Consider the following 24,988-nt stretch of genomic DNA (forward strand, 5'->3'; position numbering starts at 1 on the left):
TAGTGTGGGGGCAGGGAAATAAAAGAAGAAATCCTCTTTTATGTGGCTGGAGCAGAGTTAGCAAGGGTGACAGTGGAGGTAGGGGAGACAGAAGAGGTGATAGTGAGACATATCAGGAGGGACACTGCAGATTTCAAAAAGAACTTAATTACTTCAGAGTGAGATGGGAAGGTTTTGAGCAAAGGAGGTATGTGATCTGACTTACAAGGGTTTCTCTAACTGGTGTACTGAGAGAAGCTCAGAGGAGGATGCAGGAAGACAGGGAGGAGTCTACTGCAATAGTCTAGTAGTGTGGTGATGGGGGTTGGATCAAGATGGAGGCCAGGGAGGTGGTTGTGATTCTGGATGTATTTTGAAGGTAGAGCTGGTAGGATCTTCTAATGTTCCAGTACTTAGAGAGGAGGTAAAGACAAAGAAAGGGGTCGAGGACTGAAGTATAGAGTGCCCAACAGTTTGAGGATTGACAGAGGAGGAGGAAGTGATAAAGAGGGTGAGGAGTGACTAGTGTGTAGAATGAGAACTTGGAGAGTGTGGCGTTGTAGCCTAGAGGAGAAACTGAGATGATGTACAAGACTGAGTTTTGACTTTATGGTTGTCAATCAAAAGAGAAAAGTCGGAGGCAGACACATTAGGCTCAGAAAGTTAAGAGATCTGCCCATGGTCACAGAGTAAGGCAATCAAAATCCAAAAAACCTGGATTCTTAGCCTCCCCAAGAGTACCTACCACCCCAGCCAACCCTCAGTGCCACCCTGTCAGGGCTGTTGACCTGGTGCTGCCAGCATGTCATGGGTGGTAGGTGGTCCAGGTTCCTTCTGGTAAGTAGAAAAGAATGGAGCTGACACCAAACATCCTCCCCTGCCCCACCCAGGCTCCGGTGTGGAAGACCCTGTGGGTGAAGTCTCTGTCCATGTTGAGCTCTTCACTCATCCAGGAACTGGTGAACAGAAGGTTACAGTGAAAGGTGAGCAGCCTGAGGTGGGAGGGGAAGTGCCTCAGCCAGGATGGAGTAGGTTCTGAAATAGAAACCAAATGCTAGGTGTAAGCAAGATAAATTTTTTTCATTAAAAAATTGTTTTTGGCCCTGGCCGGTTGGCTCAGTGGTAGAGCATCGGCCTGGTGTGCAGGAGTCCCGGGTTCGATTCCCGGCCAGGGCACACAGGAGAAGCGCCCATCTGTTTCTCCACCCCTCCCCCTCTCCTTCCTCTCTGTCTCTCTCTTCCCCTCCCACAGGCAAGGCTCCACTGGAGCAAGGTTGGCCTGGATGCTGAGGATGGCTCTATGGCCTCTGCCTCAGGCACTAGAATGGCTCTGGTTGCAACAGAGCGACGCCCCAGATGGGCAGAGCATTGCCCCTGCTGGGCATGCCAGGTGGATCCCGGTTGGGCGCATGAGGGAGTCTGTCTGACTGCCTCCCCGTTTCCAGCTTCGGAAAAATACAAATATATATATTTTGGTCATTTTAAAAAAATAAAACATCGTTCAGACTTAAATATAAATAAAACGGAAATAATGTAAGTTAGTTATTCTTTCTCTGCGGACCAGTACCAAATGGCCCACAGACCGGTACCGGTCCGCAGCCCAAGGGTTGGGGACCACTGTTCTATAGGATCCCAAAGAACTCAGCCCACATCAGTATCCCAGTCTGCACCTAGAGGAAAGAGAAGTTTAGGGCATTACTTTCCCTTTTAAGCCACAACCTGAAAGTTGTACACATCACTTCCTCTTACATCAGCCAGAATGTAGTCACATGGCCACACTTGGTTACAGATGCATGCTGGGAAATGTAGTCTCTCAAACAGGCTTTGAAAACAGCCCCATACTGAAGGAACCTAACCAATTTTTCCCTCCACTTCCTCCAATAGTGGTGGCTGCCAATGACCTCAAGTGGCAGACTTCTGGCATTTTCCGGCCATTTATCGAAGTCAACATCATTGGGCCCCATCTCAGCGACAAGAAACGCAAGTTTGCAACCAAATCCAAGAATAACAGCTGGGCCCCCAAGTACAATGAGAGCTTTCAGTTGTGAGTCTGGGGTGTCCTGGGGAGGAGGCATTTACTGGGTTAACCTCAGCCTACTAGGCAGGAGGGATGTGTGATGAGCCAATGTTTCTTGGGTGCAGAAATGTGTCGTAGGTGGAGGTGGTGGGAATGGAGGCACCTTAGTACAGGAGTGACATCAGTAAGAGGCCATTGGGATGGAGTTGACCACCTTGGGGGACAGGCAGGTTGGGGGGTGACATCAAGTGTAATATAAGATTATGATGAGGGTTTATGAGGGAGAGGGTAAATCTCAGCACAGGGGATTTGTTGGTCAGGTCCATTTCTGGGACTGGAGACTCTGGTGGTTAAGAGGTGTGTGTTGTCATGATGGGGGAGGAGGCATCGGGATGGGGACTCATGGAGTCAGCAGCGAACCTCGTCGGGTCTGTTGGGGCAGGTCACCTGGATGAGTCTGCTGTGGGGGACAGGAGTGGAGTGTAGTTTGGTCCAGGGTATGGAGGTGTGTGTCATATGGGGTGGGGGTGGGATCAAATCTGGATAGGGCTTCCTAATGGACAGGTATGAGCTTGATCAAGGCATTAGGTGTCTGAAAGGGACAGACTCTGGGGGACACAAATAAATCTGATCAGGTGAGGGTGGAATCACATGGTTGGATTTTTGGATGAGATGTGAACCTCACTGGGGCAGGATGACATTGGGGGTTAGTCTTGGAGGACAGAAGTGCAGAGGGCATCAGAGCTGGGAAGAGTTGGGGGCCCCTGAGGGACAACAGCTAGGTCACTCATGTTAGATGAGGGGCCAGGCAACTCTGGGGTAGTAGATTACCTGACACATGTTTGGGAGCAAGAACAGGGCCTAGTGGCAGGCATATGCCTCCTGGGGTGAGCTGGAGTGCTTTCCTAGGAGTGAAGCCTGAGAGAGGAGAGTGAAGAAGTGGTGTGGGCATGACCAAAGAGAGGGACTCTTGATGGGCTAGCAGCGCAGGTCACCGGAGGGGTAGAAATCCAGCTTTACTAGGGATGTAGCCTGGGTGCAGGGCGGAATCATGGTGAAACATCAGTGGTGAGAAGTCAGGGCAGGGTCAGGTGGGAATAAAAGGGGATAAAAGGGCAGACTAGAGACAGGGGGGAGGGATCACGTCAAGGAGAGAACTTGGGTTTAGGTGGAAGCCTGGTAATGGGATGTCTGGGTGCGCTTTCTGGAGTGGCAGGGTGATAAAGGCAGCAGCTCAGCCGATTAAGGGTGTGGACCCCAGGTATCACAAAGTGATGGGGACATAGCCTAGCCAGGGGACTCTGGGGGAAGAGTCACTTGGGGTAGGGACCATGATTTGGCCAGGCTGATGGGACGTCTTTGGGTGGGGAGCAAAATGGAGGGAAGAGAGACATGGCAGAGGCATTCTTGGGGGGGGGGGGGTCGTCAGCTGGTGTGGGGCGAAGGTGCTGTAAGACCAGTCACTTGGGACAGGGGCAGGCAGGTCTAGAATGAAAGCTTATGAAAATAGAACGATTGTGCTTGCTGGTGGGTAGGACTTGCCCTGACGCCCGGTCCTCCACAGCACGCTGAGTGCGGAAGCGGGCCCCGAGTGCTACGAGCTGCAGGTGTGCGTCAAAGACTACTGCTTTGCACGTGAGGACCGCACCGTGGGGCTGGCGGTGCTGCAGTTGCGCGAGCTGGCCCAGCGCGGGAGCGCCGCCTGCTGGCTGCCCCTGGGCCGCCGCATCCACATGGACGACACAGGCCTCACTGTGCTGCGCATCCTGTCGCAGCGCAGCAACGACGAGGTAGCCAAGGAGTTCGTCAAACTCAAGTCGGACACGCGTTCCGCCGAGGAGGGCGGTGCCACGCCTGCGCCCTAAAGCGGGGCGCGCAGGCGCTCATCACTGCGCTTGCGCGGAGAGCGCGGGGCGGGGCGGGGCGGGGCGGGGGTCCCGTATGATGGGACCTGCCTGAGGGCGAGTCTTTCGGCTTTGCTCAGAGGTTTCTGTGCCTGCACCCTGGACTTAGCTTCCTGCTCTCGGGAATTGTGAATGGATGATGCCCCGCTCCCTCGGGAAGCCACGCCCTAGGGGAAGGAAAAAGCCACAACCCTCCCTTGAGGCAACGCCCACAGCGCCTATGGGACAACCCTACCCCTAATGGAGGAGGCCAAATCCTGTGGCGCTGGTCCTGTCTCCTGTCCCATGGAAAAGCCATAAGATGGGTCCCCAATTCCTGGGTCCCAAGACCAATTGCTAAGTATAGAACTCTCAGCTCCCTCGAGGGGCGGCCTTGGGCAAGGAGAAGGGATTCCCGAGCGCCCCCTAGGGTGGTCTGGGGCCTGGAGGGATTAGGATGGTAATTGGACTGCCCCAGTGGACCCGAGTCCCATTTTATGTTTGTGCAAAAACTAACCGGGAAGAGGAAGGAGGATGGGATTTCAAAAGCACATGCCCTCGGGCCCCAAACCATGGGCACCCGGTGAACAGCTCCGGGGCACCCACATTTCTCTATGGGTTATTTTCTCCTCTTAACCCCCAATATGCCCAGTCCTCACATCATAGAGTTCAACCCACTCATTTGACAGATGGTAAAACTGAGCCCCAGAGAGTTGCTGAGGGTTCCAGTGCCAGCCTTGTCCCCCCTTCCTTTGGCCTATGTGCTACATCCAAGGGTGGGCTGAAATCGGATGACCCGACAGAGCTCCCCATTGCTGCTAACCCTCCTCAGGGGACCTCCCCCAACCCTTACAAGGGATGAGGGTCCTGGGCCAAGGCTCCAACTAACCCCCTCCTACCTTTGGCTGCCAAGAAAAACCTCTGCCCTCAGCTGGTTCAGTGGGATCCCATGGGTGATACCCTCAGAACTTGACCTCTTATCAACAAAAAGTGAGATTTGGGATTTCCTGGAATCAGCCCCGCACCCCCACACCTCTTCCTTTTCCAGAATTCTCCAGAGAGGAAAGAACAGAAAGAGACCAGAAACTCGGGGGGTGGGGGGGCGAGCGTTGTGTGTGTGTGTGTGTGTGTGTGTGTGTGTGTGTAGGGTTCCCCAGCACCAGCCTGGGCATGTGCTTTGGAAACGTTCTCCCTCTTTTCCCAGAGAACCCTTACTCATCCCTCAAAACATCACGAATATCTACTCCTGAGGAAACCCCCCCCCCTGCTGTTCCCCCTTAGGACATCCCCATCCTCTGTCTTAGAAGCTATGGGACTGCAGGTGTCTATGACAGGCTCTATTTTCGCAAGACTGAAGTCTGAGGTCTCTCAAGACTGGACACAGGCTGGACACAGGGATGTCAAAAAGGGGCATGCCTAGTTGAATTATGTCTTGGGGAGCATCTGTGTGTGCCCATACATCCACATGCGTGTCTGTCCATGACCAAGCATCCCTATCAACCTTCCCCTCCCACACAGACCTGAGCACACAGGAAGTGTTTGAGCCAGACTGTGGCTGAGTCACAAGACACAGAGTGAAGGGAGGACAAGAGGGGATGTGGAAGAGACAGGGGAGGAATCCAGGGAGCTAGAAGGGTTTGAAATCGGGAAGTTTCCATATTGGAACAAGAAGGCTCAGAGAGGAACAGGGCTTTCCCCAAGACTACCCAGCAAGTGTATGCAGTGTGCAACCTTGGATGACACCTCTACACTTTTACCACCTTGCCTGCGGTGGCCGGGGTTCTGAACCTTGTCAGGGTCTCAGGGTTGTATTGGACCTCAGTTCATGCCAGGAGCAGGCCCCAGTTTTCCAAGGATCAGGGAAAGGAAGTAGGGTGGGCCCCTGATGAAGTATAGGGGTGTGACATTAAGGGATGTCTTGGACAGAGCCAGCCCCCTCCACAAAAGGGACAGAGACACAGAGTAAGGACACAGAGAAGAAGGGAGAGAGAAAGTAAGAAGAAATCGGGAGATTGAGATCACACCCCAATGGGGACAGAGAAAGACTCAGAGATGGGGAGACACACAGAGAGGGGAGAAAGTCAAAATTAGGAACCTAGAAGGAAAAGGGACCTGCTCTCTTCCTGGCTGTCACCAGTCTCACCTAGAAGGATCTACCTAAAACAAGGAGGTACCTGACTATGCCCCCCGATCTCTCTGACTCAGGCACCAGAGCCTGAAACCTATCATGCACCCATCAGAGATGCAAAAAAAATACTTAACACATAACTAGAAATCCTTGGAACCTCTTGGCTGGGACCTCAGAGACCTTTCTGACCCCAACCCCTAGCCCCTGCTCTGTTCATCTTGCAGATGGGGACACTGAGGGGCAGGGTTGAGCAGGGCCATCCTGGAGTCGCCCCAAACTCTGCTGTCGGGATGCAGAGGAAGGGGAGCTTGCTGAGGACTTGGTTTATTTCAGGACCTGTCTGCCCCCTGAACATCCTTTCCTAAGAATTATCAAGGACCAAAGTCATCTTCGCTGACACATGTTGCTTTTCTCTTTGCCATTTTTTTTTAAAGAGGGAAATCAAGTTGATCATGCTGAGTAAGACACCCCCCCACCCCCTCACCCCTGCCCAGCCATAGTGGCTCTTCTGAGGCACAGGTCACAGGCTAAGCTTCCCCATACATCCCTCACCACACAGCCCGGGGATGGGGAGGGAGGAAAGGGATTCATACCCCACCCCTCAGATCATGAAATCTGCCAGGCAGTCCAGGGAGCTTCTTCCTCTGCACACCTTCTCTTAGCATGTGATTGCAAATGTGAAATCAAAACATTGTTTTAATTCCATCCCATTGGTCCAGCATCTGCACAGATGCCCCCATTTTTCTGTAAATATGTAACTTGGAACAAATGTTTAAAACCAATGAAAAGTGGTCATGAATGCATGGTGTTGAGATGTTTTGCACTATTCTGACTTTTTGGTCTCTGTAAAATATTTTATTAACAGTAAACATTAAAAAAAAAACCCCAATCTCAGGTGCATGGTGGTGGCTTTGCATTCCTAGAGACACAAAAATACGTAGCACCTGCTACGTGCAGATGCTGTTGAACATGCTACCCACCCATGAACCAGCTCATCCACAACAAGCATTGCCCCATTTCAAAGAGCAGCAAAACTGAGTCCTAGATAGGTGAGATTTTGTGGAAGTGGAGGGGTCAGGATTTGAATGTGGGACTTTGCACAACTGTTGACCTTAGCTAAAGCAAGTTAGGACATAAAAGCCAGGAACACACCCTCCCAAAAATTCAACCTATTTAGCCCCATATTTGCCTGAGATTAAAATTTTTTAAAAAATTTTATTTATTGATTTTTAGATAGAGGGGAGAAAGGAAGGGAGAGTGAAATGGGAAGCATCAACTCATAGTAGTTGCTTCCCTTATGTACCTTGACCAGCAAGGTCCAGGGTTTCAAACTGGCGACCTCAGCATTCCAGGTCAATCCTTTATCCACTGTGCCACCACAGGTCAGGTAACTGAGATTTTTTTGTTTTATTTGGTTTTATTTTAGCAGGTGAGAATCTCATTTTATAAACTTGGAGATGCAAAGAATGGAAACTATTTTTCTACAGCTGAATTTAATATCTGTTTTGAGCCTGCATCACATCAGGGAGCTCAGGGTTTCCTTGGTAAATTCAGGTACTCCCCTTCTAAGATCTGGGCTGTTTCTGTATTTGAGTGACCAGAGCCAGGCCATGGCCATGATCCACTATTGGGAGTGGGTTTCATGCATGTTTTTATTTGTAAATAAAAATGAAAAAAGGACTAAAAGTGGAGCAAACAGTGGCTAAACCACAGAGGTGACCACAACTCAGCAATTCCACCCTCAAGACCTGCATGTGAGCAAAAAGACTGGTAGCAGCCCCGATGTCGTGGTATTTTCACATGGGAGTATTATACAGCTATAAAAAATAGATGAACCACAGCTGTCTGCATGATGTCAAAAGGGGCAGCCCGCCAGGGGCCCTGAATGTCCCTGAATCTTCTTGGTAACTATGCCAGACTGCAAAACTTATCTTTTCTCCTATACCCAGTGGTTTCCACAGCAGGACAGGTGGGCCATGCAGCAAGACTTCTGTGTAACTGCTCACTCCCTGACAGAGGGGAGCTGGCTTGCTTGCTGCTTGCTACAAAATGTACTCAGCCCTTGGCCCTGTGTCCCTCAGTATGTGAGGTTCTTCATGTCACCATGAGACTTGGAGACCGAGGCACATGCTGTTTGCTATGGTGTGAGAAATAAACCATCTTCCTCTGATCCCCTGAGTCTCAAAGCTGCACCTATGGACCAGCTTCAGGTGGACTTCTGCATTCTCTGTGAGGAACATTGAGGACGTTATATGAGGAGTGAAATAAGCCAGACACAATAGGAAAGCTACTGTATGATTCCACTTACATAAGGCCCCTACAGGGTGATCCCTGTAGGTCAGTGGTCCCTAACCTTTTTTGGGCCACAGACCGGTTTAATGTCAGAAAATAGTTTCACGGACCAGCCTTTAGGGTGGGACGGATAAATGTATCACGTGACCGAGACAAGCGGCAAGAGTGAGTCTTAGACAGATGTAACAGAGGGAATCTGGTCATTTAAAAAAATAATAAAACATCGCCTGACCTGTGGTGGTGCAGTGGATAAAGCGTCAACCTGGAAACACTGAGGTTGCCGGTTCAAAACCCTGGGCTTGCCTGGTCAAGGCACATATGGGAGTTGATGCTTCCTGCTCCTACCCCCTTCTCTCTCTCTCTCTCTCTGTCCCCTCTCTATAATGAATAAGTAAAATCATTTAAAAAAATAAATAAAACATCATCAGACAAATATAAATACAACGGAAATAATGTAAGTTATTTATTCTTTCTCTGCGGACCGGTACCAAATGGCCCATGGACCCGTACCAGTCCGCAGCCCGGGGGTTGGGGACCACTGCTGTAGGTGATTCAGAGAGACAGAAAATGGAATGAATGGTGAGTGTTCTATGGGGACAGAGTTTCGATCTGGGAAGGTGAAAAAAGTTCTGGAACTGGATAGTGCTAATGGTGGAACAACGTAAATATTCCAAATGCTATGAAATCATATACTTGAATGTGGCTATTTTTTTATTTTTTATTTTTGTATTTTTCTGAAGTTGGAAACGGGGAGGCAGTCAGACAGACTCCTGCAGGCGCCCGACCGGGATCCACCTGGCACGCCCACCAGGGGGCGTCGCTCTGCCGCGACAAGAGCCATTCTGGCGCCTGAGGCAGAGGCCACAGAGCCATCCCCAGCGCCTGGGCAAACTTTGCTCCAGTGGAGCCTTGCCTGCCGGAGGGGAAGAGAGAGACAGAGAGGAAGGAGAGGGGGAGGGGTGGAGAAGCAGATGAGTGCTTCTCCTGTGTGCCCTGGCCGGGAATCGAACCCGGACTCCCGCACGCCAGGCCGACACTCTACCACTGAGCTAACCGGCCAGGGCCTGAATGTGGCTTTTATTTTATCTAAATTTCACCTCAATTTAAAAACAAAACAAACAACAAAAACAGATGGCTGGGCCCTGGCCGGTTGGCTCAGCGGTAGAGCGTCGGCCTGGCATGTGGGGGACCCAGGTTCGATTCCCGGCCAGGGCACATAGGAGAAGCCCCCATTTGCTTCTCCACCCCCCCCCTCCTTCCTCTCTGTCTCTCTCTTCCCCTCCCGCAGCCAAGACTCCATTGGAGCAGAGATGGCCCGGGCACTGGAGATGGCTCCTTGGCCTCTGCCCCAAGCGCTAGAGTGGCTCTGGTCGCGGCAGAGCGACCCCCCGGAGGGGCAGAGCATCGCCCCCTGGTGGGCAGAGCGTTGCCCCTGGTGGGCGTGCCGGGTGGATCCCGGTGGGGCGCATGTGGGAGTCTGTCTGTCTCTCCCCGTTTCCAGCTTCAGAAAAATACAAAAAACAAACAAACAAAAAAACAGATGGCTTGCCAGATTTGGTCCACGTACCATAATTTGCCAAACCCCTTGACCTAATCAGTTCTTCAACTTCTCACTTCTCCCAACCTTAGACTAAATCTAGCACCATCCTCATCCTCACTCCATCCTCCACTCTCACCCAAACCCTCAGCCCCAGCCTCACTCTATTCTTCCACTCTCAATTTCATTCCCTTAGTCTACCCTAATCCCACCCCATTTATACATGCCTTTCATCATGCCACCTGCCAACAAGGCAAGATCACTCAGGTAATGTCAACAAGATGCACACTCAGTTTCCTAGAAGTTATAACACAATTATGTGATCTCCGTAAAATTACATTTCATTACATAATTACATTACATAATAATTACTCTGCTCTTAATCCTGTAATTACATATAATAGTTACTGCATTATGCATCCTACAATTACACAGTCATTCTTACCATCCCCATACTGTACAGTAATAAACAAGAAGTGGTGGGTAGACAGCAGCCTTGCCCCCGCCCCCACCCAATCCGTTTCTGCAAAGCTGCTGCCATGCTCGCAGACTTCCATGTTGCTGGGCATGTGTTTGGGTCCACCAGCGCCTCCAGCTTTAGAAGGAAGAAGGAACTGGAGCGATCTTGGTTTTTCCCCCTCTTTACTCTGCCACCAGCCTGGGTATAGAAATGCAGTTGTAGATCCTATTCCTGAATCAGAGATATGGGATATGTGCCTGAAGTTGAAAGTTTTGAGAACCCCTTGACTTCCAGTCTTCTATGATAGTGGAGAGCCTAAGTTCCCTTGGTGAGTCAGATCTGCAAAATTATTCCTGCCTGACCGGTGGTGGCACAGTGGACAGAGTGTTGACCTGGAATGCTGTGGTTGCTGGTTCAAAACCCAGGGGTTGCCCGGTCAAGGCACATATGAGAAGAAATCAATGGACAACTAAAGTAAAACAACTCTGATCTCAATCCCTCTCTCTTTCTCTCTCTCTCTCCCCCTTCTCTCTAAATCAATAAATATAATCTTAAAAAAAACACTAAAATTAAAACTAAAATCAGTCTTATAGGGCCAGCCCAAGTCTTGCTCCTCTGCACTAGAATTTGGCAAACTACAGCCCCTGGGCCACATCTGACCCACTACTTGTTTTTATAAGTTTTATTAGCTCACAACCAATCATTCATTTATTCAACTCAGTCTGTGGCTGCTTTCATGCTACAAGGGCAGGGTTGAGTCCTTGTGAATTTCCTATATTAACCTCTTCCCTGTGAAAAGACCTCAAGTGGTTTCTCTTTCTCACCATAATTAGGTTATGATACATAATAAATGGAGCCAGACAATTGCAGCTATGCTAAAGGATAATTGGGGTAGATTATATTATAATAAACCACTCCCGAGATATACATGTCCTATTGCCCAGAACATGTAAATGTTACTTTAAATAGCAAAAGAAGAGCCCTGGCTGGTTGGCTAAGTGATGAGTGTCAACCCAGTGTGTGGACGTTCCCAGGTTCAATTCCGGTCAGGGCACACAGGAGAAGCAATCATCTATTTCTCTATCCCTCCCTCCCTCTTCTCTCTCTCTCTTCCCCTTCCACAGCCATGGCTCAAATGGTTTGACCAAGTCAGCCTCCAGGCACTGAGGATGGCTCCCCAGCCTTGCCTCAGGTGCTAAAAATAGCCCAGTTGCCAAGCAACGGAGTGGTGGCCCCAGATGGGCAGAGCATCCCCTAGTAGGGGGCTTGCTGAGTGTTTCCTGGTCAGAGAGCATATGGGAGTCTGCCTCTGCCTCTCCACCTCTCAATTTAAAAAAAAAAAGCAAAAATTTTGCACATGGTGTTACAAGGGATCTTCAGATGACAGGGAAATTATTCTGGATTTTCTGAGTGGACCCTAAATGTAAACAATCACAACAGGCCTTACAAGAGGAATGAAAGAAGGCCAGAAGAAGTAGATGTGATGATGGAAGCAAGAGGTTAGAGTGATACAGGAGGGGGTCATGAGCTACGGAATGCCAACAGTTCTCAGAAGCTGGAAAAGGCAAGAACACTGAATCTCCCCTAGATTCTCCCAAAGGAACCAGCCCCGGTAACACCTTGACAGTAGCCCAGCGAAACCGATTTCAGACTTCTGGTCTCCAGAAACACGTGAGAATAAATGTGCGTTGTCACTAAATTTGTGGAAATTTGTTATTGCAGCCATAGCTAGCTAAGACAATGAACTAATGGACCAACTGAAGTTTTTTTCTATGAACATGAGTCACTTTTCAATTAGAAATAACATTAAAACATTATATAGGCCCTGGCCAGTGGCTCAGTGGATAGAGTGTCAATCTGGCATCTGGACATCCCAGGTTTGATTCCCAGTCAGGGCACACAAGAGAAGTGACCATCTATTTCTCTCCCCCCTTCTCTCCTTCTTCCCCTCCTGCAGCCAGTAACTCAGTTGGTTTGTGCATGGCCCCAGGCACTGAGGATAGTTCTGTCTGAGCATGATATCCTCAGGCAATGAAAATAGCTAGGTACTCGAGCATTGGCCCCAGATGGGGTCGCTGGGTAAATCCCAATAGGGGAGCATGCGGGAGTTTACCTCACTATTTCTCCTCCTCTCACCTAAAACACACACACACACACACACACACACACACACACAAATATACCCAGGTAACTTGGTTGGTTAGAACATCATCCCAATACATCAAGGTTGTGGGTTCGATCCCCGGTCAGGGTACATACAGGAATCAACCAATGAATGCATAAATAAGGGGAGCAACAAATCAATGTTTCTTTCTCTTTCCCTTCTTCTCTCTCTAAAATCAATAAAAAATAATTTTTAACACTGTACATATGGAACATTACAGAAGGAAGGATGCAGCTCTCCTGAAGGTTGAGAGAAAAGGAGACAGTTTGAAGCAAAGGAAACAAACTACTTTGTGCCACAAAGAAGACCCTTCTAGAGACTCATGTCCCCAAAAGGCTGAACGGTATGGGTGCAGAGATTCTCGACCCTGGCACAGTTGGCTTCTGGGGCCTGATCAGTCTTTGTTATAAGAACAGTATCCTGTGGAATGTTCAGCTGTATGTTTAGCTGCATCCCTAGCTTCTGTCCACTTGACAGCAATAGCACCCACCTAGAGTCATAATCACCAGGAATGTCTCCTGGACCCTGCGCAGTGTCCCTGAGTTGAGATAAAAATCACTCTCAGTTGAGATCCACTAGGTAAAAATTAGATTTGGAAACATCATGTGTAACTGTAACATGAGAAGAAACTCCAATGTCCCATTAGAGGGGACTGGTTACTAAACTCGGATCATCCACCCTGGATGAAGGGTGAAGAGTTAACAAGAAAAGTAACTATGAGCCCTGGCCGGTTAGCTCAGTTACTTAAGAGCATCCTCCAGAAATGACAAGATTGCAGGTTCGATTCCTGGTCAGGACACAAACAAGAAGCAACCAAGAAATGCATGAGTGAGTGGAACAAATGCTTTCTTTCCTTCTTTCGCTCTCCCTTCTTCTGTCGTCTCTAAAAATCAATAAAAATTGAACCCTGGCAGGATAGTTTGGTTGGTTGGAGAATTGTCTCAGAGTGTGGAGGTTGCCGGTTCGATTCCCCAGTCAGGGCACATACAGGAACAGCTCCATGTTCCTGCCTCTCTCTCAAAAAAAAAAAGTGTGACCCACCCTATCATGGAACAACCCAAAGTGAATTAGTAGACATCTGCGTAGATTAGATGGTCCACAATGTTGTTAAGTTTTAAAAGAAAATTGATTCCATGTTTATGAAATTAAAGTGTTTCATGGGGCAAAACGAAGTAGGGCTGCAGCAGAGTTTAGGTAACATGACCCTCTTTTTAAAAACATGTAGAGCCCTGGCCAGTTGGCTCAGTGGTAGAGCGTCGGCCTGGCGTGCCGAAGTCCCGGGTTCGATTCCCGGCCAGGGCACACAGGAGAAGCACCCATCTGCTTCTCCACCCCTCCCCCTCTCCTTCCTCTCTGTCTCTCTCTTCCCCTCCCGCAGCAAGGCTCCATTGGAGCAAAGATGGCCCGGGCGCTGGGGATGGCTCCTTGGCCTCTGCCCCAGGCGCTAGTGGCTCTGGTGGCAACAGAGCGAGGCCCTGGCGGGGCAGAGCATCACCCCCTGGTGGGCGTGCTGGGTGGATCCCGGTCGGGCGCCTGCGGGAGTCTCTGTCTCTCCCCGTTTCCAGCTTCAGAAAAATAAAAAAATAAAACAAACAAACAAACAAAAAAACATGTAGAGCCTGACCAGGCAGTGGCGCAGTGGATAGAGCGTCGGACCGGGATGCTGAGGACCCAGGTTCGAGAACCCAAGGTCGCCAGCTTGAGCGTGGGCTCATCTGGTTTGAGCAAAAGCTCACCAGCTTGGGCCCAAGATTGCTGGCTCGAGCAAGGGGTTATTCAGTCTGCTGTAGGCCCTCGGTCAAGACACATATGAGAAAGCAATCAATGAACAACTAAGGTGTCGCAATGCGCAAGGAAAAACTGATGATTGATGCTTCTCATCTCTCCATTCCTGTCTGTCTGTCCCTGTCTATCCCTCTCTCTGACTCTGTAAAAAAAACCCAAAAAACATGTTCGGATATGCTCAATGCAAGTGGGTAAGGCTTTTTTGTTTTTAACCCAAATGTTAGTTGTCTCTGTGACTTCAGTTTGCTAACCTGTCTATTCTTATTTTCCCACAGGATCACACAATGTTATTTTGTAAATGCCTCATATCTACCTACACACCCTAAGGGCTTAAGAATCTTGAGAACCCTTAAGTATTAGACACAGAAAACACAAATACAAATCCCTGGGGTGGGACCAGAGGCTGTCTCAGAGAGGAACCCAGATGCCCAACTGCTTGCAGGTGCCCCTGGTAGAGCTCCTTCTTGTCTCATGTTCCCATCCCTACCTGGGCTTCCTCAGTGACCTCTTGGATGCCAAATCCTCATCTTAAGGTTCGTTTTCTGGGGACTCCAAACCGTAAGAGGCCCCCTCCATATTCTGTCATCTGAAACACTCCTGCCGCTGACTCCACAGGATACAGGGAGCTTGTCCATCTGTCCCTGGGCTACTTTGAGGGTATTTTATGACACACGCTGGGCCACAGGACTCTCACTGCCCCCTCACCTACACTCAGCCTCTGGTCAGCTTCTCTCGGTATGTGGTTCCCTCCCGTACCTTGGCCAGCAGTGGGGGTGGGGCCTGGGAGTGATGTGTTTGCAGTGAGCAGAGCACTGGACCAGAAGAGAACACAGACTTACATGAAAACCAACCAGGAACATTTAATAAAAAAATAAGCAAGTTATCTAGGACCCGATCCAGCGAGCAGTATCCATCCCTAAGAGGGTAAAGCACCGCTGGCTGGTTCTGACATTCATTTCTGGCTGAAGGCACAGCAAGTCCTCCAGCCTGGGCTGCAGCAAGTCCGGCCCAGGCTGCAGGCAGCACCCCAGTGCAGCTGAGCCCACCCAAGGCTCAGAGGAATGCCACTGAGCAGGCAGATGCTACACCTAAGATGTGGACTTTGGAGGTCAAGCAAACAGGACCGGGGCAGGCAGGAGAGAGACCCAGCCCCCATCTCCATCCCTACCCCTTCCAGCAGGGCTGGGTGCAGGAACCTACAGGCAGCCATGTGGTTACTGGGACCAGCAGCAGACCCTGGTCACAGAATAGCCACCTGCCCTCCTGGGTGGTGTGCACAGAGCTCAGGTGACTGGGAGACAAATTAGGAGGATTCAAACTCAACCGTTCTCTAAGGGTTTAGGAAGCCACAAGGTCTGGTACACAATAGGCACTCAATAAATGCCTAATGCATGAAGAAATGAAAGATTCTTTTTGCTCATCTCTGTGGCCCAGCACACACGTGGGTGATCAAATGCTAACTGAACAACTGTCGTACTGTCTCGTATCATTAATGCCTGGTGCACAGTAGCTGCACTTCAGATGTCTGGGGAAGAAACCAGCCAGAGAGAGAAAGCAACTCGTCGCGCTCCATCCCAACACCAAGCTCAGCTCCTGGCACACAGCAGGCACTCCTAATAAAAGTACGGAGTCAGTAAGAACTTTTGTGTTAAAAGACACATAGTAGGTGCTTGATATGTGTCTGAATAAATGAAAATGTCTGTTTATCTAAATACTCCCAAAGCCTGAAATGGTGCCCATCATACAGTAGGCACTCAATAAATACTTAAATTATTAAAAATGAATTATATCACTAGTGCCTGATTCTTGGGGGATCAATAAATGTTTGATGAATGAATCATCAAGAAAATACGCTTCATTCACTGCCATCACACACAAACCTGGCACACAGTAAATGCTTAAAAAATGTCAGGCACATGGGAGAGATGAATGGCTTGTTCCCACCCAATCTTCCAGTGCCAAACACTATTCCTGGCATACAGTAGGCACTCCATTAATGCTGTCTGTGTGCATGATTGCTGAGCAAGAGCTGACCCTGCATGGACACCACCCTGCATGGAGAGGCCCGCACAGCCTGCCAGGGACCCAGCAGGGCCCTGCGGTCCCAGCAAGCATCTGGGGCTGCTGTGGTGCTTTCGCCGCTGCCCCTCAGAGCTCATCCCGGGCAGCACTGTCCAGCGGGGACTGCAGCACATCTGAGTTTTTGGCTTCTCGACTTAGTGCTTGCTGCTCCTTCATCTTCTGAGACTTGGCACGGTCCCAGTCAGTCTTGACGTGCTCATTGTTCCACACAACCGAGGTCTCTGTGTCGCTCACATACCCGTCATCCCCTGTGTAGTGCGTTGGGTACACAAGCAGAGGCTCCACGGAGAAGGCACGCAGGTTGCGGGGGGAGAAGTGGGCCTTGTACTCAGACCTGGGGAAAGAGGGGAGTGGGGGGCAGTGGTGAGCTGAGAAGGGACAGATGAAGGGAGAAGTGGAAGGGGACAGATTGAGAGAGAAGGGGGCTCAAACGGAGGGGACACACAGTGGAAGTGAGCAGAGGAAAAGGCACCTTCCTGAGAGACTGAGAGCCTCACGCCCCACCCTCTCCAGGACAGTTACACAATGAGACCCAGGCCGTCGGCCTCTAGCAACCCCTTCTCACACTGGGTGCTTGTCAAACATGACTGGCAGGAACTCGTCGACAGGCAGCATCTTGGAGAGTGGCCGGGCGGCCATCAGCTTGCGGGCACCTTGTAGGGAGATCACATAGGCCAGTGTCCAATAGGAGTAGTCAGCCTCGACCAGGTTCCTCACACGGGGCACAGCCTTCTCTGGGTGCTCCACCTGCATCCGCTTCCGGCCCACATAGCTGGGGTGCAGAATTGAGACCCTGTCACCCTCCTTCCACCAGCCAGAGAACACGAACCCAGCAAGGCAGGGATCTCCTGAGCCCATCAGGCCCAGGGGTGAAAGGCTTGGTGTGTTTGGGGCACAAGGAGGCCTGTGTGGCTGGAATGGCAGGACCACAGGAATCTGGGGCTTATAAGGACAAGTGTGGGTTTTTTCCAACAACACTAGGGAGCCATGGGGGGATCTGGAGCTGGTAAGAATGGGATTTCTTGGACATTCTCTGAAGCTCTGCCACAAGGAAGCAGAGTGGGGCTAAGCGGGGAGCTGCTCTGGGTACAGTGGCTGTGGGGTGGTGGAGTGAGCTGCAAGGACATGGTGAGCTGTCAGGAAGGAAGAGGTAGGTTCTTATGAATAGCATGGTCCAGAGTCTGGGGCCTAGAACCTGGATCGGGGCCTTGAACACCACAGGAAGAAGGGGAGGGAGGAGAGAGGAGGAACCAACCTCCTAATATAAAACCCCAAAGGACTGTTCCAGAAATATGCTGGCCACATTTGACCTTATACTGGGCTAAGACCCAGGCTACCTGGCTACTCCCCATTCAGCCAGCTCTGAGCTTCCAGGGAGCTACCAAGTCCTGACCATACTTACCACAGGCCACACCCCCAGATCCTCAGCCAGCCCACAGGCTTCCTGGGCAAATCTTAGCCATCCCCTATCCACCACAGAACCCTTCAATTCTCCAAGCCCTGATGAACCCACATCCCCACTGCCAGGTCCCTAGACTTCCAGGTCATCCTCCCAAGGAATGACCTCATAGGCCTGAGGACATGCCCCAAGTCCTGACTACTCTCAGGTCAAAGCCTTCATGCAGGCCACACACGCACAGGGTACTCTTGCCATATGCCCAAGAGCTGGCCCAAGTTATTAACCTGCAGATGCCCTCAGATATGTATGTTCTTCTGAGCTGTAGTCCCACCACCAGGCTCCAGCTCCGCCCCACTCCAGACCACCCCCCAGACCTCAGCTCCATCTGCTCCACACCATGCCCCATTTCTGCCCCTGACCCAGACCATGCCCCAGGCATGGCCCCACCCCCAAGCCCCACACTTACATCAGGTCCCAGTCCAGACCCTCCCTCTGCACATCCCGCATGAGGTTCATCAGGCGCCTCTTGAAGAAGATCTCGAAGCGCAAGTCATCCTCAAAGACCAGTGATTTCTGCAGTCCCCTGTCCAAGACCTGAGGGAGACCAAGGCCAGGCCTGACCCTGAAGCCAGATCAGCTTAAAGGCTCTGAGACAACAGGAGAGAAGCAAACACACCTCTCCCCACTACTGTACGTACTGACCTCCCCACCAGGCCACCACTTCCTCGAACATTCAAGAGCAGACGCCTTGGCCTAGCTGCTCCTTCCCACTCCAGGGCCTGGGCCTGTGCTGACACACAGCACCCTCCCACACACAGTGGCAGGCAGACTCCCTCTCACTCTTCAGCACTAATGTCCCTCACCCAGGAGGCCCTTCCCAACTACCACCCAAAGCTGCCAGCTGAGGACATTTCATACTCCTAGGCCCCTTCTCTAGATGTATCTTACTTATTTCAGTCTGATTTATTTCTTTGTGGTTTATCACCAGGCTTCCCATTTCCTGGGGTTGTGGGTCCCCTGCAGGGTGCTGGGCCTATCTCAGTGGCTATCTTGTCCCCAGGACCAGCACCAGACCAGGTACAGAGGAGATGCTTGGCAAATGTTCCCTGAATGAATGAACTTGAGAATCTTCATGACTGCCCCGGAGGCCATGACTGTCAGCTGGGGAAACTGAAGATCAGGCTGGGAACCACCTTCCTGCTCACAGAGTTGACAGAGGCAGGGTTGGACTCAAACCTGGATGTCCCCTGGCATCAGGGCCACTTGGAAACCACAACTGTGGCCCCATTCCATCAACAGTGAATCTCAGGAAAGGTCAACCCAATTGAGCACCCATCACCTCAGACACCTGGACACCCCTCCAGATCACCCTCTCATGCTGCAGCCAGACACTCATCTGGCCTCATGCCTGGCAGTCCCAGGTTCAAATCTCAGCCAAGCATCCTCACTTATCACAGCCTCTCTCTCCAAGTGAGGCTGATAAGCCCCAGGGCTAATGGGCTACCCTTCGCATGGGCTCCCCACTAGTTAATGTCACCACAGCTGTTACTTCTATTAGTAAATATCAAGGCCAGAGTCCTGCCTCCAGACATCTGAAAACAGCTAGGTGTGAAAGGGCCTTGCTTGGCCTTGGACCCAACCTGCTCCAAAAACTGGGCTCACAACTTCCCCCTCCCCAATCTCAGTTTCCACATCTGCACAATGGAAGGACATTCGCTAAAGAGAGGCCCTGAGTCCTGTGGCAGCTTTGGAATCTGCCTGGGGTGTAGGCAATGCCCTCCCCAAGCTATAGGAAGGCCGAGGACAGCCCTGCCCTACCCTTCTCACCAGACCCTCTACCCCCTCTGCACCCACCTCCTTCCAGATGTTATAGTGACTGAGGAAGCAGCCCATCTCTCCTTTGGTGAGGGGCCGCCCATGGTAGGGGTCCTGGTAGCCTGGCAGCATCTGGATGCCCAGTGCCTCCACCTGGCTGGTGTTCATGGCTCTGGAAGGGGGGACAGGAAGGGGTCAGTGGAAAACACACTGTCTGCCATTCCACCATTAGTGCCCCCTCCTACTGAGGAAGTGCCTCACTCTTTAACTACTGGTAGCCCTCCTGGACCCATGGCCAGGACTGCAGGGGTGGTCTACCCGAGTGTAGCTCTGCCTCACTTCCTCTCTATGGTAGCCCCCACCAGCATGGTCCACACCCCTTCCCCAGGGTAGGGCTCACTTGCCTTCCTCAGGCCCCAGTGCACGGTCCTCAGCCCTCCCCTCAGGGTAGGGCTCACTTGCCTTCCTCAGGCCCCAGTGCATGGTCCTCAGCCCTCCCCTCAGGGTAGGGCTCACTTGCCTTCCTCAGGCCCCAGTGCATGGTCCTCAGCCCTCCCCTCAGGGTTGGACTCACTTGCCGTCCACAGCCTCTACCAGCTGGAACTGGATCTCCTGTGCCTGCAGTGCCCGCAGCATGCGGTCCCGCCGGTCTTGCCGCCGCTTCAGGTTGATCATGAAGACCTGTGGCACGAGCCTCTGTCAAACTCTCGGCCCTAAGTCTGCCACCTCCCTCCCTCCCCACCGCAGAGGCCTGGCCCACCTCGTCAAAGCCCATCTTGTCAGGTATCTTGGTAGGCACCGAGACAAACCAGGAGGGCTCTGCTGGGGGGTGCTTCACTGCAGGGGAGAAAGATGTCGAGGGGTTACTGGGGTCATGGGTAGGGAATATTCCAGCTTCTTTCCACTGCCCCCTCCTTATCCCCTCCATGGTGCCATATCACCCTGAGCTCCTCAGCCTGGGGTTGGAGAACCTGCTTGACCTGTCCCCACTCACAGCACTGGTGTTAAGTCTCTCTCCCCCACCTCCTATTCACTCTAGCTGTTAGCACACCAAACTCACCCATTCCTACCTCAGGACCTTGGCACATGCTGGGCCTCTGCCTGGAACACCCTTCCTTCTCCCCCCCCCCCCCAGTTCTCAGCTAAGATGCCCTCTGGAGGAGGGGCAAGCCTCCTGACCCCTTCAGGCTGAGTTCTGCCTCCTAGCCCCTAGAGTGCCCAGGATTCCACCATCAAACCTCGATCCTGCAATCCTAACTCCCTGTCTTTTGTGAGCCCCATGGAATGAACACCATGTGTGTCCACTCACACTGGGTCCCCAGTGCCTAATATAAGATTCAGCATATAGCAGGCACTCAATAGTTACTCATAAAATGAACCAAGGATTGATGACAAATTGTGTGACCTTGACATATCTGGACCTCAGATTCCTTATCTATAAAATAGGCTAATAACCCCTCAGAGGGTTATTCATGAAAAGATGCCATAAAGTCACACACATATGGGTTGAATGGTGTCCTCTCACAAAAAGTTATGTTGTTGTCTGAAAGCCTGGGACCTCAGAATATGACCTTATTTGGAAACAAGGTCTTTACAGAGGTTATCAAGATAGAATGAGGTCAGCCTGGCCTGTTGTGGTGCAGTGGATAGAGCATGGACCTGGAATACTGAGGTCGCTGGTTTAAAACCCTGGCTTGTCCAGTCAAGGCACATGCAGTAAGCAAGCAATGAATAATTAAAGTGAAGCAACTATAATTCTTGCTCATCTACCACTGCTCTCCCTTCTCTATAAAATCAATAAATAAAATCGTAAAAAAAGCCTGACCAGGCGGTGGCGCAATGGATACAGCGTCAGACTGGGATGCAGAGGACCCAGGTTCGAGACCCCAAGGTCGCCAGCTTGAGCAGGCTCAACTGATTTGAGTGGAGCTCACCAGCTTGGACCCAAGGTTGCTGGCTCGAGCAAGGGGTTACTCAGTCTGCTGTAGCCCCACGGTCAGGGCACATATGAGAAAGCAATCAATGAACAACTAAGGTGTCGCAACGAAAAACTGATGATTGATGCTTCTCATCTCTCTCCATTCCTGTCTATCTGTCCCTATCTGTACCTCTCTGACTATCTCTCTGTCTCTGTAAAAAAAAAAAAATCGTAAAAAAAGAAAGATAGAATGAGGTCATCAGAGTGGGCCCTAATCACTATGACTGGTATCCTGATAAAAATGGAAAATTTGGACAGAGACACTCAAGAGGGAAAACACACAGGGAGAAAATGGACATCTGACTGAGTGACACGTCTAAAAGCCAAGGTTTGTCCAGAATTTCAGAGTAGTCATGACTGTTTCCCTTTTAGCTATGAGCAGTGCTCAGACCACATCCCCAGTGCCATCTTGGCATATCCCTGGCAGTTTCTGGTAGGAGGACCAGACCCTCAGGGAGATATGAGCCTGCAGAGGTCCCTGCCTGTCCATCAAACTGGCCCAGAAAAGCCCAGAGTAATGGAAAGTGTGGTGTATACCTTGCCAAGAACAAAGGCCCCCTGTGAGCTCAAGGGACTAAGCCAGCACCTCCTACCTCACAGCATGGGCCTCCTCTAAGGCCAGCACATGCCAGGGCTTCCTCCCACCCAGAGTCGTTCAGCTCCTGGCCACCACCCTCCTCGGGAGAGCTGAGATCAAGGGCAAGACTCTGAGGTCTGAGGACATAGGCTTAGATCCCAGGTGCCCCTTCCCTTCTCTTCCTGAGCCTCTGGCCCATTTCTACCCTGCGGGGTATGAATGGTGACAGTACCTGCCTGGAAGAAGGTGGGATCTTGTCACCCTAAGCTTTCTGCAAGTCTGAAATTTCATTGTAAGGAAGATTTTTGAACACATGAAAAATCACATGTACAGCCCAGGTCCAGGGACCCACACATGAACAGAGAGAAAATATGGTTTTCATTTGGAGGGAAAGACAGATTTATACAAATATCTGAAAACCCAGAACCTCCTTCCATCTGTTCTGTGTGCTCAGCTCTGGCCCTCAAGAAACAGGGAGATAGCCATGTCTCTGGTACGGTTGAGTTTATAACAGCAATGTTAATGGTTTCTTGACCAGAAACAATAACAGAAATATATATGAATATTTAAATCAGGAAACCTATGGCACAGACCTATGGCACATAGAAACCATGCTTCTCAGGGTCTAGTCACAGTTAGGAGTTGGTGATAAGCAGAGACCTACCTGTCATGATTGTGACCCAGTAGGGCTCCGGGCCTAGGCCTGAGCATCTGCATGCAGCAGATTTGGGTGTGTGGGGTCTCCACCGTGGTGACCTTGCAACATCCAGGTGCCACACAAAAGACCAAAGTCCCCCCATCACCAGAGGAGAGTATGCTATTCCATCTTCAGCCACCAGGGGGACAGAGACACACAACACACAACCTTCTGGAAGCAGGGAAGAATGGGGCAACTGAGACCAACAGCAGGATCCTGGCCCCTCCCCACCGGTACAGTGGAGAGAATGACTATGCTGCCTCTCAAGTCTTCTCAGAGATATGTGACCAGCAAAGGGCAAAGCCCTGATGGAAATGGACACTACCACTGTCCTCTTACTCTGTAGACACCCTCATCACCTCCTCAAGCAATCTTTTTTTTTTTTTTTTTTTTGTGGCAGAGACAGAGAGTCAGAGAGAGGGACAGATAGGGACAGACAGACAGGAAGGAAGAGAGATGAGAAATATCAATTCTTCGTTGAGGTTCCTTAGTTGTCCATTGATTGATTTCTCACATGTGCCTTGAGGGGGGGGGAGGGTACAGCAGACCCAGTAACCCCTTGCTCGAGCCAACGACCTTGGGCTCAAGCTGGTGAGTTTTTGCTCAAACCCGATGAGCCTGCGCTTAAGCTGGCAACCTCAAGGTCTCAAATTCAGGTCCTCCACATCCCAGTCCAACGCTCTATCCACTGCACCACCGCCTGGTCAGGCTCAAGCAATCTTTTTTTTTTTTTTTTTTAACAGAGACAGAGAGAGTCAGAGAGAGGGATAGATAGGGACAGACAGGAACGAAGAGAGATGAAAAGCATCAATCATCAGTTTTTTGTTGCAACACCTTAGTTGTTCATTGATTGCTTTCTCATCTGTGCCTTGACCGTGGGGCTATAGCAGACTGAGTAACCCCTTGCTCGAGCCAGCGACCTTGGGTCCAAGCTGGTGAGCTTTGCTCAAACCAGATGAGCCCACGCTCAAGCTGGTGACCTCGGGGTCTTGAAAATGGGTCCTCTGCCTCCTAGTCCAACAGTCTATCCACTGCGCCACCGCCTGGTCAGGCAAGCTCATGCAATCTTGATGACAGCTCTGCCTTGTGTACTCAACCCATCTCCCAGGCTCACCAGAAGCAGGGCTGCTAGTTCAATAATTTACGAATTTGTTTATCTATTAGAAAGACATGAGCTTGCAACTACAGTAAAAATATGTAATTTCCTTTTTTAAATAAATGCATTCAAGTAAAACAAAAGTATACACATAAAATAAATATTAAGTAAATAATAGTTCTGAGGTTTGGATACGGTCCAAAAAGGATATAGCCCAGACACTGCCATGTGCATCAAGGTTCATCAGTGAAAACCTACTGACCTCTATACCTTCCATGGCTCCCAACTGCCCCTGAGGAAAACACCAGTGTCTAAGGTCACTGCCCTGGCCCTGCCATATCCACCCAGCTCATCAGCCTTACTTCTACCCCAATGACTTTGCCTATTCCCTGAGCTCATGTTCCCTCTAGCTTTCCAGTCTCTGCAATATAATGCTTCCTCTGGCAGCAATCCCCTTCTGGCTAAATCCTACTCACCCTGAATCATAATGCCACCTCCTCCAGGAAGCCCACCCTGGCTGCCACACACAGCTGCTGCAAGCTAGTACTCCCTGAGAGCAGGAACAACCGTCTACCTTGTTCACACCAGGTTCCCAGTGCCTGGCAAAGGGTCTAGCACCCAGCAGGTGCTCAATTAGTGTTCAGGGGATGTACGTGAGATGATAGAAAAAGGACAGTGTGGGCAGACTCACCCATAACCTCCAGCTGCACATGTGTGAAACTTTCAGCCTCATCTTGGAGAGTACTGTGTGACCGCAGCGGCACTGGCAGGAAGCCATACACCTCCTTGTTGCACACGTACATCTGGACCTCTGGGGCCAAGGAAACAACAATCAAAATTGAAAACTGAGCAACAAGGTAGGAAGGGCCATCTCTGATCACAGAATCAGCCTCAGAGCCCAGTGTGGGGCCAGAAAGTAAAGGAGTCCCGCCCACTATTCCTAGCAACCAGCAGAAACCCCTCAGATCTCCATTGGGGAATTGGAGCCAGAACAGGGTTTTCACTGGCAGGCGAGACATCGACAATCACCAACATGTTAACAAGAAATGTTAACAAGCACCTTGCACTACCCCTGACACAGTCCCTACAGGATGCCATG

The 24,988-nt window shown here is 50.8% G+C and overlaps 2 protein-coding genes and 1 non-coding gene across 6 annotated transcripts in view; 2 read left to right on the forward strand and 1 right to left on the reverse strand.

Annotated features, from left to right (window-relative positions):
• The window catches only part of UNC13A (unc-13 homolog A), a 63,218-nt gene extending 58,125 nt beyond the window's left edge, over positions 1-5,093 (forward strand). For all 3 annotated transcript variants that reach the window (XM_066270020.1, XM_066270029.1, XM_066270038.1), the window contains 3 exons: positions 870-962; positions 1,864-2,023; positions 3,561-5,093. In XM_066270020.1, the coding sequence (XP_066126117.1) occupies positions 870-962; positions 1,864-2,023; positions 3,561-3,861 (554 nt within the window). In that variant the 3' untranslated portion in view covers positions 3,862-5,093. The remainder of the gene's footprint in view (positions 1-869; positions 963-1,863; positions 2,024-3,560) is intronic.
• Positions 5,094-13,686: 8,593 nt separating this feature from the next.
• On the forward strand, positions 13,687-13,762 carry TRNAA-GGC (transfer RNA alanine (anticodon GGC)). The gene has a single exon. It is a non-coding gene; the product is annotated as a tRNA-Ala (tRNA).
• A 1,318-nt stretch (positions 13,763-15,080) lies between these two features.
• Positions 15,081-24,988, reverse strand: part of COLGALT1 (collagen beta(1-O)galactosyltransferase 1) — a 33,493-nt gene continuing 23,585 nt past the window's right edge. For both annotated transcript variants that reach the window (XM_066270051.1, XM_066270062.1), the window contains exons 6-12: positions 24,581-24,700; positions 20,302-20,378; positions 20,116-20,222; positions 19,581-19,713; positions 18,193-18,320; positions 16,893-17,099; positions 15,081-16,661 (exon numbers count right to left, since the gene is read on the reverse strand). In XM_066270051.1, the coding sequence (XP_066126148.1) occupies positions 16,394-16,661; positions 16,893-17,099; positions 18,193-18,320; positions 19,581-19,713; positions 20,116-20,222; positions 20,302-20,378; positions 24,581-24,700 (1,040 nt within the window). In that variant the 3' untranslated portion in view covers positions 15,081-16,393. The remainder of the gene's footprint in view (positions 16,662-16,892; positions 17,100-18,192; positions 18,321-19,580; positions 19,714-20,115; positions 20,223-20,301; positions 20,379-24,580; positions 24,701-24,988) is intronic.

Source organism: Saccopteryx bilineata, chromosome 1 (assembly GCF_036850765.1).
Source record: "Saccopteryx bilineata isolate mSacBil1 chromosome 1, mSacBil1_pri_phased_curated, whole genome shotgun sequence".
NCBI classification, from domain to species: Eukaryota; Metazoa; Chordata; class Mammalia; order Chiroptera; family Emballonuridae; genus Saccopteryx; species Saccopteryx bilineata.